This window comes from Zootoca vivipara, chromosome 1, assembly GCF_965207765.1.
Source record: "Zootoca vivipara chromosome 1, rZooViv2.hap1.1, whole genome shotgun sequence".
In the NCBI taxonomy this organism is placed as follows: Eukaryota; Metazoa; Chordata; class Lepidosauria; order Squamata; family Lacertidae; genus Zootoca; species Zootoca vivipara.
The window spans coordinates 51,236,446-51,252,952 of NC_142582.1; the positions used below are offsets into that span (position 1 = coordinate 51,236,446).

General features: G+C 46.1%; 1 protein-coding gene across 4 annotated transcripts; it reads right to left on the reverse strand.

Moving 5' to 3' along the window:
• Positions 1–1,267: 1,267 nt before the first annotated feature.
• Positions 1,268–11,213, reverse strand: LOC118090632 (gap junction gamma-1 protein). 4 transcript variants are annotated; one of them, XM_035126559.3, is made up of 3 exons: positions 11,026–11,213; positions 2,847–4,010; positions 1,268–2,252 (listed from the first exon to the last, which is right to left on the reverse strand). In XM_035126559.3, exons 2-3 carry the CDS (start codon positions 3,991–3,993, stop codon positions 2,245–2,247), a joined length of 1,155 nt encoding a protein of 384 aa, XP_034982450.2. In that variant the 5' UTR covers positions 3,994–4,010; positions 11,026–11,213; the 3' UTR covers positions 1,268–2,244. The 4 variants fall into 4 exon arrangements, with proteins under 4 accessions (XP_034982450.2, XP_034982460.2, XP_088509240.1 ...); XM_035126569.3 differs by having other exon boundaries at positions 10,663–11,032; XM_088653114.1 differs by lacking the exon at positions 11,026–11,213 and adding an exon at positions 10,891–11,015.
• Between the last annotated feature and the right edge of the window lie 5,294 nt (positions 11,214–16,507).

Here is a 16,507-nt window from a genome sequence, read left to right on the forward strand (position 1 = left end):
CGTTCCACGGGTCTTTTCTTATAGCGAAAAATTCGTCTAGCGAATCCCATAGGAATGCATTGAATTTTTTCTTGAAGTTTTTTTGCCCATAGGAATGCATTAATTGAATTTCAATGCATTCCTATGGGAAACCGTGATTCGCTAGACGGATTTTTCGTAAAACGCATTCGTCTAGCGAGGCAAGCTCCGCTCGAAAAATCCTTTCGTTAAGCGGAAATTTCGTTAAGCAGGGCATTCGTTAAGCGAGGCAACCACTGTATACAGTTCCCCAGTTCAGCTGAGGAACCCTTGGCCTTCCAGATGTTGCTGGACTAAACCATCCACCATCTCTGCCCATTGGCCATGCTGGCTGGGGCTGATGGGAGTTGTGACTGGAGAGTCACAGCTTCCACAGCCCTGGTATAATCCCTCCCCCACATACAAATGTGTAGGAGAGTCTTCCACAACCGGGTGCCCTCCAAATGTTTGGACTACAGCTCCCACCAGCCCCAGCTAGCCAGTACGGTCAATGGGCAGGAATGATGGGGGATGCCATTCAAAAACATCTAGAGGGAATCTGGTTGGGGAAAGTTGGTGTACTGAATGTGTATCCAACATCTGAACCCTCCACCTTCAGCCTGAGGTGGTACAAACCAGCAGCAAGGCTGGAAAGAAACCCATGTGATAGACCTGAGGTGTTGCTGCCTGTGGGGATGTGGTGAAAGGGCTTCCTAGCGACTGCAGGGGGTTCAGCCTGGACTTCCTGCTCAGAGGTCAGCTTGAGGGATTAATTTTTTCCCTTCCCCTCCTACCCAGTCTGGCCACCTCTAGCCTTTTAATGCTTGCCTTTCAACCAACACCCACATCCTACTTCCTTCTCAGTGTTCCATAGTCCTGCAAGTTAACAACAGTGAAAATAAGGGAACTGAGAAGGAAGTAGGACGTGGGTGTTGGTTGAAAGGCAAGCATTAAAAGGATGCCCCTGTGAGGAATTTCCTGTGATTGGCAGAAACACAAGTGAACACACCCATGGTTGTCATGCCAACAGGGTGACTGGCTCCTGCCTCTTCTTAATGGCCTGGTCTTTCCCTGCCTTGGCTCCAAGGCCAGTCATCCAGCGAGACACCCAGAGTGCTGAATTGATCCCTTCCCATCCAACTCACCCAGTCTTTGTTTCATGTGGTCAGTGAGGTTTTTAAGACTGCAGTGAAGGATTCATACAGGCACATCACTGTCCAAACCTCCCTCCCCTCCATGGACACACAAACAAAGAGTCAGGAACTCAGGATTCCTATAAAACAAATCTCCTGATTTATACCAAATATATATATATATTCATATAAAAGAGCAAAAAACACACAATTTCATTAACTATTTCCGCAAATTATAAAAAAGACAAAAAATACAAACACAATTCATGTTGATCGCTGAGATGATCAAAACGTGACTGGGGCCCCGTTGCAATTCATTGGGGAACCCAGCACGGCACCCCATAGAGGGCAGGAAGGCAGATGCCGTTTAGAAACTGGCATCTTGGAATGTAGTACAATTATCTTTGGCCCAAACACCAACTGCTTGCAAAATCTGGGTGTCGGGGGAGAGGGAAAGAGAAAGAGATGACCAGGCTGTGTGCGGCTGTGTAGAGAAGACAAGAAAGTTGTGGACATCTCATTCCTCTTTCTGCTCTCCTCCCCTATACAGTAAACCCCAACAAAAACAGTGAATGCTGCTACATAGCTGCCTATCCCTGTCCCACTAGTGCAGCCTTCGTCACTTGGGGAGTCTTCCAGATGTTTTGGACTATCAACTTCCATGGCCTTGCTAGCTGGGGGCTGATGGGAGTTGGTAGTCCAAAATACATGGAAGACTCCAGGTTGATGAAGGCTTGACTAGAGAAAACATGAAAATCCCTCCTAAGAGGAGACAATCAGCAGAGGAAGAGAACAAAATAGTACCTTTACCACATGTATAAAAGTAAAAAAAATAGTGTCCCTTTTAGAACCCTTTTTTAAAAAAGACACTCGCACATACATACACTCGCATACATACACGGAGCTAGACTTCCAAATGTTCCCCTCAGAAGGCTTCCATCATTTCCCTTCCTTGCCCTCAACCCAACAAAAATCAGAGAACATCCTCGTCCCTCCACCCACTCTGTCCAGGCGTTTCCAAACTTCAGGCTAGGAGCAGACATTCACACACTGCCAATTCTCCACAGATACTTCCTGTTGTCATCTGTGCAGCTGCCCAGTGAGGCCTAGTACTTCAGAGGCCTGGAAAAAGGAAGGAAAAACATGTTAGTTTCTCAGTCCAAACCTGCACTTCACAAATGTGTTTGTATCCCAGGAAGGGTGGCTGAGGTCCATCAGTGAAGAAAGCTGTGAGCTGGAGAATGGACAGTGGGCTTAGTTCAGTTCTTAGAATTCTTTAATACTGTGTGGATGTGTTTTGTACCTGCCTCCAGGTAGTGGATCTTGGAAGTTCTAACAAAAAAAAGGTGTGGGTGCAGTTGGTCTGTTTTAGGGAATTCCCCAATTGTTCCCTGAGTGTCAAATTTCCTCATTGTTGATGCTTACTACACCTGAATGCTAATCACCAACTTTCACTTTAATCCAACCTATTTTCTGGTTGTCTCTCTCAAACACATTGCCACATGGTAGCATCCTTAACGATATTGCACTTGGATGTTATCCTTCACAAGGCTCACCTCAGAACCTAAAAGTGGCAGCATTCCATTCTACACTAGCAGCTCTTTCAAGCTTAACCAGTCAGCACCAGCTAGACGGCATCATGATTCTGGCTCTTCCAGGCTGCAACAGACAGCCTTTGCTGGCACCCTAGGAAAGTCTAACCCAGGCTTCACTTACCAGTCGGTCGCTCACAGGCTGCACCTTCTTTCTCATGGGCTGAGTTGAGGCGGTTCTGTTCTGCAGCCAGCCCGTTGGACTCGGGGCTACTGCTACGAGAGGGGCTGGCCGTGTCCTCCGGCTGCAGGTGGAAGGCCATTTCTAGGTGCTCCTGTGCCATCCGGAGGTGTTTGCGCAGTCGCTCCAACTCATGGCTCGGGACGTTCGGTGCGACAGCATAGCGGTTGGCGGCCAGCCCAGCCAAGCTCTCTCCACCGTAGCCCAGCTTGTCTTTGGCTAGCTGTCTCTTGGAGGTCTCCTTCTTGAGAGAAAGGTAGGTTGGGGGTGCACTGGGATGCTTCTGGACATACTGGGACCGGGTGGTGTCACCACCATCCTTACTATCATGGCCGCGCAGGGCATCCCGAATCCCGCCGAAGCCCAGGTGAAACAGCTCACAGATGCTGAGCAGGAGACAAAGGCCGCTCACGGCGTACATGATGAGGAGGAAGATGGTTTTCTCCGTGGGGCGGGAGACAAAGCAATCCACTGTGTGAGGGCAGGGGCTGCGGGTGCAGACGTACGAGGGCATGACCTCGAAACGGTACAGCACGTACTGCCCCAGCAGGAAGCCCACCTCAAAAGTTGAGCGGCACAGCAGCTGTAGCACGTACGCAGTCATCAGCCCATCTTTTTTGATGCGCCGGCGGCCGTCGTGCTTCTGGCTCTCAGGCTCCTTCACTTCCCTCTCGGGCTCCACCTCCTCAAAGATCATGGGGTCCTCCTCACCATTGTCCTCGGCCTCCTCGTAGTCGCGGCCGGCGCCGCGGTGCACCACGGGGGCGCGGCTTTTCCGAGGTGGCTGGCGTGAGAGGCGGTGCAACGCAAAGCCCAGGTACATCACTGAGGGTGTGGCTATCATGATGATCTGGAAGATCCAGAAGCGGACGTGCGAAAGTGGGGCAAAGGCGTCGTAACATACGTTTTCGCAGCCCGGCTGTTGCGTGTTACACACAAACTTGCTCTGCTCATCGTAGTAGATGGACTCGCCTCCCACCGCCGTCAGGACAATGCGGAAGACAATCAGCACAGTCAGCCACACCTTCCCCACAAAGGTCGAGTGCTGGTTGATCTCCTCAAGGAGGCGGGTGAGGAAACTCCAGCTCATCTTGGCTCAGCACACACCTGCAGTCAACAAGCACAGTAGGCAGAAGGTTAAACTGAAGTAATTTCATCTGATTTCCCCACAAGCTTCCAAGTGAACTCCCCCAAGGAGGAACTCTGTCCCACAAGATGTCAAAGTTTGCTTTTTTTGTTTTTTGTTTTAAAGGGAAGTCATGGGAGGGAACCACCATTTCTGGTGGTGATGAGAATTGGAAGTTTTGGGGGAAACTAATAGACAGACAAATCTAAAGCTTCCTGTTCTCAACTTTCCCTTTTATCCCCATGGACTTCAGGAGGTTTGCAGGGATTGGGGCGGGTTGGGGGGGGGGGAACCCTCTACTGTTTCACTTGTTAGCTTTGTTCTTGACCTGGCACAAATTTTCTCAAAGACAAATCAAGTTTAGTTTAGTTTTTTTTAAACCCTTTGCAAATACTCCACTCTTCATTCTAAAAGAGAAAATATATATTAAGGGTTTTTCCTGGGGTTATTGCAAATTTTTCCACTTAAAAATTGACAAATCAGCAGGCAGGGGAGAAATGGGGGGGGGTTCCCTCCCATTTTCCCATGTAATTATGTAAGAATGAGCTCCACAAAAACCTTGGAGCAGGAGTGAATCATAGCTTAATTCCACTCAATACAAAACGACATGACTTTTGCCATCATACCCATGGTGACCTCCAACTGATAATCACATAGCACCTACAGTCATACCTCGGTTTAAGTCCACTGCTGTTTGAGTACTCTGTGGACCCGGAAGTGTTTACTTCCAGGTTCCGTGGCACGCGCATGCGCAGAAGCTATCTGCACAGCGCACACATGCACAGAAGCAATCTGTGCGGCACGGACATGCGCAGAAGTGCTCTATCGGCGCTCCGCACACTATCGGCGCTCCGTTTAAGTACTTTTCAGGGAGCATACGGCTCCCCGGAACCAATTGTGTACTTAAACCGAGGTACCACTGTACAAAAAGCAACAAATGAGTACCACTCAATAAACTGCTCTTTTAAAGATGTAGATGCCAACTATTTTATCTATATACATACCCAGCATGTGTGCAACAAACACATACTTGTAAACACATGGATTATACAGGTAAACAGGCAAGAAAACTCAAGTTTGGCGATGGGTTCTTGCCACATTTAATACCCATATATTCTGGCGTATAAGACGACCCCCAACTTTTGAAAAGATTTTCCTGGGTTAAAAAGTAGTCTTATATGCAGGAATATACAGTACATACACTTTCCGCTTACTATTAGAAAGCCAACCAGTGACTCACAGCCCAATCTTTCCATACCCAAAAAGCACAACACAAGCTTCTAAGATACTTGATACTCCCCCTCCCATCTCCGGAGTCAACTCAGGAGCAAACTAGACTCATGTCCGAGAAGCGTGAGTGCAACTCCCAAACAATTTTTTTGTGAGTGTGCTAGGCCAAAAGCAGCCACAGGGGAGACCATTTGGATTTTAAATGCAACATAGGCAGAGGGAGGGAATAACCCTTTCCCTACACGGTGGCCTTGATCCAAACCACTCACCGCCAGAACAATTAGCTGAAAAAGGAAAATGCAGGGGCAACACAGGTGTGTCTGTATGTTCCACCTGGGGTGGGTGGGTGTATACTCACAAAATCGCCCCCCCGCTACATTTTTTAGCCATACCTCATATAAAGTGATGAATTTTACAGCTTGCTGACATCACATGTGCTTTGACCCTCTTCCTGAGAGGAAACCCATTTCTGCTTGACTCATCTCATACACATATTATAACAATGACGCACATGCACGCACATACACACACACACACACACAGAGTGACATGGCTGAACGGAGATGAGGGCTGGCAAGGGATACGAAGCCAAGTATCTGCCTGTACTACTCATGGGGAGGGTTTATTCTCCCCTGCCTCCTAGGAACACTCCCTCGCTGTCAACTTAGCCCCGAGATCAGTGCAGGAAATTTGGCAGAGCAGCTGCTTCTGGGAGTCAACTCAAAAGGCTTGCCTCAACCTTTGGATGGATGCCACGTCCTGGTGCGCCTGGGGCGGGTGTGACGCCCCAATGCTCACATACAATAAGCATCCTGGAGTAAAGAAGGCACCCCAGCCAGCCCCCGGGGTAGAAGTTTGTGCTATGCTCAGCTTCTCCAGGGCAAAAGTTTAAGGGTGCTGAATCACCTCTGCTTCCTATTCCCATCACCATGCCAGGGCTCAGCTAGCGAGGTCCTCCTCTCCCTCTCTTAGCTATCTGAACAGTACATGCACAACACACCCAAAGGTGCTGAGGCTGAAGTCATGCAAAGAGAAGCAAAAGTGTTTTATTTCTCCAGCATTCACATGCATGCAGGGGAATAGAATATTGTTTCCCCTCCCAAGCAGAAGATTGCATCAGTGATGCTGACAAGGGAATGAAGATTCCCACCCACCCACTTTGCTCTGCTTCCTACACCTGCTATCTCCATTCAGAGGTGGGTATTACTGGAAGGAAAAAAGCAGAAGATACTCCAATAGCATTCTTCAATCTAACATATGTGGCAGGCATTTGTTGTGATCAAGGAAATAGCCTGCAATCCCAAACTTTGAGCTGCAAGGGTAATGCTTCTTAACTAACCACCAGTACTTTAAAAGTTGTTAGAACTGCAACCTGCAGAACAGCCTTGTAAGGGCAGACATCATTCTCAGTTATCCCAAAAGGTGTTCTCTGAACATAGTCAAGAGTTCAAAAACCATGACTGTCACAAATAGCAATATGGGGAAGAAAAAGTTTCCTTGGTTTTCTTTTCCTGCAGGAAATTTCCCATTTCCCAATTTCATTAGTAGCAATAACTCAATGTGAACTGGAAATAAATATTAGGAAACCATGGCAATTTCAAGGTTTTTAGCAGGTGTATACAAGGGAAACAAAACATGCTACATTAGATCACTTCCTAACAGATCAGAAAATTTCCCAAGCCAAACTGAAAATTTCCCAATGCAAATTTCCTTAATTTCCATAGGTTTTCAGAGAACTTTTTCCAGCTCACAATTTTCACTGACCACAAACATTAGTTTGTTTTCTACTTACAGGTATATAAAGGAAAAAATTGTGATTTGCACACTAGCATCTTGTACTCAGTTGACTAAACTGACATAAAAAAGACATGAGAAACAGCCACTAGTGTGCACTGTAAAGCAGTTTTAGAGCACCAGTCAGGACAGCGTTACTTCAGTTTAACAACCTTACTCAATCTCCAACCTGCCTAACACACACACTTCAGAGGCTGATAAACTTTAAAGGAGACCTGTGCTCAAGGGAGCGCTGCCATCAAGTCAATTCTTTGCAGCTGAGAGGACTGAATACTTTGCAGGATCCGAAGGTCCACATCCTAGGGAAGGTGGCATGCAGTTATCACACAGGTGAAAGCAGCCTAGACCAGTCTTCTCCAACCTGGAGCCCTCCAGATCTTGGAGACAAATCCCATCAGCCTCAACCAGCTAGACAGATTATGGAATATTTTCACCCTTATCTCTAAAATTACCCCTTTATACACATTGCTTGCTAACAGCAGAATGCCACGAGGGCACAGTACATTCACAACTTACACACATTTAACTTGTGCGCATTCAGTTTTATGCGCTTAGCAAAAAACAAACAAACGAAAAAACCATTTTTTTAAAGGGAGTGGAAAGGGGACAGATGTCTCGGAAAAAGAACTTGGGCAATCCCACCCACCACTGCACCTAGTGTGTTTTGACTATGCACAATTTTGGCTGTAGGCAGTATCCCAGGAAAATCCCCACTCCTTGAGGGCTTACTGTAGTAATCTTAAAACTGAATGGAGGCAGCCTAATCGCGTGTTTGTGTGTGTGTGTGTTTTGGAGGAGTGATGTAACAGTTGTAATAGTAGACAACCACACCATACCCGTTCAAAGGTTTGCAAATAAATTGACAAAAATTACTAATCCATAATATACTCGTCTAGGGACCCAGGTGGCGCTGTGGTTAAACCACTGAGCCTAGGGCTTGCTGATCAGAAGGTCGGCGGTTCGAATCCCTGTGACGGGGTGAGCTCCCGTTGCTTGGTCCCAGCTCCTGCCAACCTAGCAGTTCGAAAGCACGTCAAAATGCAAGTAGATAAATAGGAACCGCTACAGCGTTTCCATGTGCTGCTCTGGTTTGCCAGAAGCGGCTTTGTCATGCTGGCCACATGACCTGGAAGCTATACGCCGGCTCCCTCGGCCAATAATGCGAGATGAGCGCGCAACCCCAGAGTCGGTCACGACTGGACCTAATGGTCAGGGGTCCCTTTACCTTTACCTTTACCTTTAATATACTCGTCTAGCCTTTCCCTTCCATACACAACATACTGAAATGGGGGTGGGGTGGAGGACAATTTTCTTCCAACTTACAAAGGCTCTCTTATCTGGTTTCGAGAATGCCATAGGTGACAGAAATTTACAAGTCTGTATTCAGAGTGAGTGATAAGAGCAGTTAGAAGGCATGTGCCGAAAATGGGGGAATTACTTAGTTCTTCTGGGCTGGTTCATTTCAATTCTACTGTAATGCAATGTGAGTAGCAATGCAACTGAGCACCCAAGAACAAAGTTTTGCTACCTAATACCATAGAAGTTATTTATTTCTAACATGCCATTTTTGACTTGTGTTATAAAAATTCTAAGGTCTCAAATATAGAATGGTCATAAATGCACAAGGCAAACACATACATAAGTATACAAACCACGTGTCTAAAATAGTACAGGAGAGCAATCCTGAAGCCATGTTGACTCTCCCAAATTGACCTGAAATATTTCTCTGCAAGGAGGAAGGAAATGGGAAAAGCTTTCCAATTGTCTTTGGACTGTAGGGGCTTACACGTTCCTACAAATACAGTCTGGCAAGTATCTGTTAAACTGAGCAAGCTATCAATATGTGTAAGAGATTTAGGAACTAAAGTATTTACTATCTCAAAGAAATGGCCAGGCTACCCAGAAAATGCAATGAAGAAAGGCATTATCAGGTATCCTGGCAGACAGGAGAGAAGCAAAACTCTCAAATTTCTGCTGGAGACCGCCTCCTTCTGTGATTTATGAATGATTTTTTTTGGGGGGGAGGGTCTTGCGGTACAGGGTGGCCAATTTCAAAAGTCTTCATAGGGGCTTGGGCACAATTTTTTCTGGGTTTCTCCCAATATCCTTGCAAAGCAGGGGAGCCAACTCTGTTGCAACAGAAAAATAAAGACCTGCCTTGCTTTCTATGGATTTTGCCTCCATCCATTCATCTCTGACCAATCATGGACTAAGGGGACTCAGTCCCTTGGGGAGTTGGGCAGCAAAAGCCAAACCCCTTATTTTTTCTGTAACACTTGTCAGAGAGATAACCGCAAAGCTCAATTACACACTAGTTTTGGCACCTCTACAAACAGTGGAAAAGTTGTGGAACTCCCTTGAACTGGAAACAAGACTTCCCCCCTCATTACCTGCATTTTGCTGCCAAATAAACAAGTTTTTCTTCTAACAAACACTGAGAGGGCGGATTAGTTAAGAACTGCTTATTCATTGTGGTTGTAAACACTTAAGTTAGAATTTTTATGGCTATATATTTATTAGTTGTATATCTCTCTCACCTAAAATTTATACACTGCTTGTTTTTTTAAAACAACCCTCAAAGCGGTTTACAAAAAGACAATAAAACCAAGAGGAAGAAAAATAAAACTTTAAAACATACAAAATTTAAAATACTATACACACACAGTGTTATATTTTACAGGTGATTGTACTCCACTCTGGGATCCTTGGGATGAAGTGAGCTTTATTATATAATACATATAATACAATAATGATGGACTAATGCTACCAGAACTCCAAGCAAACAGAGCACCAGGATTGCCTTTTGCTTAGAGTTACAATTTTCAACACTGGCCATGTGCCTGGAGCCCACATGCAGCACAAATCAGGGAGCCAGGCTGACTTTGATGCTACTCAAAGGAGAATGGACAATGGAGGAATTCACAGGACAAGCCCTACCAAAGAAGAGTCTGCTAGACAAATCCCTTGTTGGGAGTTTGATGTTTGGGTCTATGTCCACCCCCACCCCTCCATGTTACACACCGACCAATACAAAGCCTGTTCTTTTCAAAGGACTACTGACCACAAAACTACTTGGCACAAATGCGTGTTTACCAGCAAATGAACATTTCCTGGTTAATTGGGACAAGTATCAGCTGCCCAACGAGCACACCTGAATAAAGCTTGAGCACATAGGGTCCTTTAAAATATCATGGCCGGCCCTAGACCCCAGGGTGTGTTATCCCTCCTTCAGTTAAGTACTGTACTTTTGTCCCTGTATTATGCCTCAAAACCAACTTTTGCCTCAAAGGGGGCAACTGGAACAAAAAATGCGAGTCACAAGCCCGCACGGCCAAATGGAGATGCCCCCTTGGCTCAAAACTCTTCTACTTCGCTAATCTGGGTTATATGCCCCAAATCACTCAACACGGTCCTCGCTATACACTCAACCAGGTCGACCTGAAAATGGACCCCCTCTCCTTTTTTTTGTCTATTATGGGTATACCATGTAAATCACGGCGCGGTTCATTAATCCGCAATCAAGACAGAGTACTCTTGCGGGCAGCGCAGCGATAAGCTATAGGTGCCCGGAACAATGGGCAGCTCCTGGAGTAAAAAAAATAGCATTACCTATCACAAAGAAACCAAATTCCTCGAAATGCATAACGTGAGAATCTACTCTTTGCTCTTCCTCCCTCGCCGGGGCTTGCTTGGAAAACGCTCACACCCAGAAGCTTAGGAATAGGAGGGAAGGCCATGAAGCGAGGATGCTTGCCCTCCTGGCCCTGCGAAACCCTTCGTGTGCCCCCCTCAAATTCCAGCTGCCCCCAGCCCAAGCCAGTCACCCAATCACCGAGCCATTTCTCCATTAGCTTCAGAGGGTTTCCGAAGGCTTCACGCGACCTGGCGGAGCTCGCCGGGGAAGACGCGCGCCCAAGGCATAAGAGCCCCCAGCCCCAAGCACCCTCCCCGCCACCCCAGCCCCTCACTTACTGTACTCTCGTCCGGCGGAGCTCACAAAAGACTCCCGCCCCGCTGCAATCGCTCCTCTCCCGCCCGTCCGAACAAAGGGGCCCCAGACCGTCGCCGCCCCCCGCCCCCTTCGGCCACGCCTTGGGAGGGACCCCCGCCCCTTTCCCCTCCTCCTCCTCCTCCCGCCTCCCTGCCGGGGGGAAAAACCCAACGCTGACTAATGAGAGACTGGGGCTGGCGGGCAAAGAGCCCGCGTGTCCGAACGTGTGCATTCCACGTCGACACCCATTCTCCTCCCCGGCTGGGGGCGAGGCGGCACACGGTCCGCCTGCCTGCCTGCCTTTCCCCTGCCAGTGGCGCGGAGGAAAACAAACTTTCAGCGCTAGGAGCAGGTCTTCCGAGTTTGGCGGAGCCGAGAGAGAGTTAAAGACACGGATCCGCGGCCCGATCCCAGGCACGTGTTTACTCGGGAGAAAACTCCGCTTACTTCATATATTCGTAGAATCCCTGCAATGGAACTTAAGTTCCAAGGAGAACGAAAGAAAACATGGATGTGAATCATACCAGCCGCTCGCCGGTACGGACTAAATCATTACCCTTGGGCGGGCGTCACAGGACGAGGAGTCATTGCAACAATCAGTGAAAGTCCTCCCGAGACATTAATCAGAGGAAATTCGTCTATCATCGACAAAAAGCTTGTACGGTCTGGGCGTCTGTCGGTGGTTCCCCGCAAAGCCTTAGGAATCCCTTTCTACTAAAAAAAAAAAGCACTGTAAAGTGGTGTGGCTCGGGGCCTTTTGTTCCCCACCCTCCCCGATTCATTGGTTTGCTTGCCGCCCGTTACATTTCCTTACTATTTAGGCAGATGCGATCCCTTTTATATTGCGCGCTGCCCTATGATCGATAGCCGCCTCGCATCTTAATGGGTGGAACCTGCGCCCAAGCTATTGCTTGGAATGTAGTGATGTGGTCGGGCCTTGAACCTTTAGGCCTGCCTGCTTCTCTGGCACAGCGGGAAGGGAAAATGAGAGCACCCAAACCCCGGTCTGGGTTACTTGCAAGGGTTAATTTGAGGCGGGGTTCAGTCCCCACCCTTTTCCAAATGCAGAGTTTGGTTCTGAAATGTATAACAATAAAAATGCCTCTCTGGCCATGTACAGAGTGCATCCTACTGGCTCTGCATACCTGCAGCTGCTCAGATCCATGCATCTAGGGCAACCATTTCAAGCAGATTTGAACTCCTAGACTCACCACCACCACCACACTTTGTAAATTGACCGCTGGTTACTTAAGTGTTACTCATCCCTCAGACAGCCTGGAAATTAAAAGTAATTTATCAACATTCCCTCAAATAAATCCATCTAACACCTTCCTTAAAGGGGCCACAGATTTATTAAGAAACATGAGGGAGCCTGAGGGTGTGACTCTTACACCTTAGTAAGCCACAAAACCTGATGCCCAGGGTCACAAGCAACTTCTGGGGACTCATGGTGACACAGTTATGTGGGCTCAAAGAAACAAGCCTGTGTGATCAGGGCCTCAGGTTGTCTCCATAAATGCCAAAGGATACCGAGGCACTCCACTCAATTCACAGAGGCCACTGGGTGCAGTCCTACCTTTCATTTGGTATAAGGCCTTGCACTTTTGCAAGGAAGGTCATCACATAAGGGTGGTGAAATTGAGAATTTAGGTCTAGAGCAAGTTCAGTTCTGCCTTTCAACAGCAGCACACAAGCAAAAACCATCTGTCAGCTGAAAAGGCATGTGTGCATTGCATCAATGAACCCTGTGCATGTTGACTCGGATGCACATTACCCGAGTCCACTATAGCTGACTCTGAAATAAGTTTGCATGGGCATGCAGTAACTTTGACTTACTTTTCTCCCTTGCGAGACCCTGAGAAAGTGTACTTTGCAATCTAGAAAACCAAGTTGTTCAATGATATTCTACAGTTTTCATTACAGTACTGCTTGCATGCATATTCAAAGACTGCCTTCTCCCCTCCCCCCAGTGCAAACTGACATATTTCAAATTCAAAGCTCTCAGTTTGTAAACATTAGCAATTTCCCACATAAGTGTGCAAGACTGTTAAACTATTGCCTCACAATGGCCTGGAAAAGTACAGAGCTAAAAAAGAGACAAGACAAAACTGTAAAATTGTGCTCAGTTGAACTGCTTGACAGTGGGATGGACTCCTCGGGAGATTGTTGGCTCTCTCATATTGGAGGTTTTTAAGTACTGTAGAGGATGGGTGGCCATCTGTCATGGATGCTTTAGCTAAGATTCTTGCATTACAGGCGGTTGGACTAGATGACCCTCAGAGGCCCTTCTGACTACGATTCTATGAATATGTGAGGTCCCCTTCATTCACGCTTGAACACAACACTGGCCTAGAACATGGTTATGGCAGTGGTTAAAAGCACTTGATTATTTAATGCGCTTATAAAACCAAGGTTGACCCCACTTTTTGATAAAATTACTGTAGTTTGTCCCAGCTGAGAAGCAGGGGCAGAAACGGCCCTTTACCTGCAGCAATCCTAAACACGGTGCAATGAGATTTACTCTGCAATAAGAGTAGAGCTGCATAAAATTACGGTATGTATGGGATGAAAACAACGGACGGAAGTTGTTGTTTTTCTTTTTCATGCTAGAACCCAAAGCCACCCAGTGAAGCTGAATGCTGTGAGATTCAGGGCAACCAAAAGAGAATGCTTCTGATCAGACTTTCAAATTTGCTACCATGAGGGGATTAGACAAGTTATTGGAGGATAGCTCTCAATGGCTATTAGGAATGAGAGGTATGTAGTATAAGGTTACCAGATTTTTTTCCAATGAATCCAGGGACACTTTTCAACTTCAATGGATTTTGTATGGGGACTTGTTATGTACTGGTTTAATATGTGTACATCAGTTTCACTGCTAGTTCTGTAACTACGGTACCTTTCCCGCTCCAGGGTGATTCAAACGGGTGCGGTGACAGTTGCTATTGCTTAACTTCTTAGCACAATTTGGATCCTTGCTCTGATTAGGTCCCGCCAAAATCTGAATGTATCCTTCCACAACTCCTGTTCCTGAGAGTATAAAAGGAGCTCGCCCTTTCCCTCCAGTCAGTCAAGTTCCTACTGCAATAAAGGAGATTGTTCTTGTTAGACTTGACTCCTAGAATATCCTTGCTAGCATGCTGAATCACTACCCAGAGCTGATTACACGAAGAGCTGAAATCGTATAGGCACTGCACCCATGACATAACAGGACTGATTTGTAAATCCAGGGACTGTCCTCGGGGGGGGGGGGGGGAAGGGGACATCTGGTAACCTAGATGCATGTAACCCTCAGCATCAGAAGTGGTAAACCCTCCCACACCAGTTGCTGGGGTTCAAGAGTGGAAGAGAGCTATTGCACTCAGGCCTTGCTTGCAAGATGCCCCTAAGCATTTGGTTGGCCACCGTGAGAATAAGATACTGGACTAAATAGCCTTTGATGTGATCACTGGGTGGTGTTTTTTGTTTTGTTGGTTGTTTTATAATCTTACAGAATTAAGCTGCCAATATAGAGATCTTTAATTTTATTTCCACGCCTTGATTTTTGATGTGTTTTATTTGTTTTGCACTTGTGAACTTTTAGCTATATTTTCAGATGATTTGATTTGGGGTGGGGAGGACATTCAGCAGTACTCCTTCCACAGTATCCTGCAGCTATTTGAGACAATAGGCCTGATTTCTTCTTTGATACCAGATTATTCTCCTTTCTTTTTCCATCCATCTGTATTTTGTTATTTAAATTTATATTGTTATTTAAATTAAAACCCAGGAGCAGGTTTTAATGTTATCACTGCAAGGCTTCCTGCTCTCCTAGTTACTAAGGAAAGCAAATAACAATAAAGTCACAGCTCACCATAGTTAAATGCCTGCTGCAATGCTTGCCACAGCAAGGGACAAGTTACTACGAAAAAACACCTTGATATAATAGGCAATTGTCATTGCCTTTCCTATGAGATATTCTGAGCTTAAGTATTTGTAAGAAGTAGGAACAAAACAAGACCACTGTTGAATCTTTCTACCCTTTAAAATCATTCTGTTGCCCCTGGGAAGATTTATGCATTACCTGCACCTATAATGAAAGCTATAAACCAGACATTGGCTAGAATGCACATTCAATTCTAAAAAGGCTTTTTTCTGTTTTCAACACTACATTAACATTCACATGTACACAAATACGGTAGTACAGGCAAATCTGAAAGCAATCTTTCCAGCAATGTGCCACTTTCTATTTTTTTTATGCTAGGAACATATTGCCCCTAAATTCTAACAGGGTAGTTAGGTCTACCCGGGACGCGGGTGGCACTGTGGGTTAAACCACTGAGCCTAGGGCTTGCTGATGAGAAGGTCGGTGGTTTGAATCCCCGTGACAGGGTGAGCTCCCGTTGCTCGGTCCCAGCTCCTGCCAATCTAGCAGTTCGAAAGCACGTCAAAGTGCAAGTAGATAAATAGGTACCATTCTGGCGGCGTTTCCGTGCGCTGCTGTGGTTCGTCAGAAGCGCTTTGTCATGCTGGCCACATGACCCAGAAGCTGTACGCCGGCTCCCTCGGCCAATAATGCGAGATGAGCGCCGCAACCCCACAGTCGGTCACGACTGGACCTAATGGTCAGGAGTCCCTTTATCTTTACCTTAGTTGGGTCTAACCTGCAGATATAAAACAAACCCAGCATGGCTTATAACATTATTTTTCTTTATTTGTGGCATGGAGTTATGGGTAACAGCCCATCTTCATTAAGTCTCCCCCCACCCTTGCTTCAATTTCCATTCTATTCAAATAAGAGAAAATGTTCTATTTCTGACCCCTTTATTTGAGCATTAAAACAGGTCATTTAAACACCTTGCTAAAGGGTTAAGGTTTTTCTTTGACAAATCCTGTGCAGAGGTGCTGTCTAACACCCAAGATTTGGGGTGGGTGTGTGTGTGACATCATATGTGCGACTTGAGGGTGTCACTATTTGAACCCATTTTGTATGCAAAACATATGCTCCACCAGAAGATAGTAATAGTAAAATAAAAATAAATAATACATTGAGCGTTCCACACATCTTTGGTTATATCATTGTTTGCAGGTAGCGACCAGAAATCGAAAAGTGGAAAAACTGGTTGCTATCAGAAACTGGATACTGGGCTAACAGATCTTTTATCTAATCTCATTAGGTGACAACCAAGTAAATCATGTTTGGAGTAGGCCCATTTAAATCAATAGGCATTTTATTTATTTAAGTCTATGGCAAATGTTGGCTATCACCTATTAACAGTTTATTTTTCTTTTTTCAGTTAAATATAAAGCTTTTCTATATTCAAAAAGGTCTTTGAAGATAGCCTTTTAAGAGCTTACAATTGTATCCTGAATTCTTCAGGATGGTTGCAAGGAACAATAACACAACGAATGCAGGGGAGGGATGAGAAAAGGCATTCTTCAAGGTAGGAGAGATTTGCCAAGGTGTGGGTGGGGTAGGGTTGC

Bases quoted from the DNA above. Each gene is read 5' to 3' on its own strand.
- LOC118090632 (XM_035126559.3), bottom strand. From the start codon at position 3,993: ATGAGCTGGAGTTTCCTCACCCGCCTCCTTGAGGAGATCAACCAGCAC.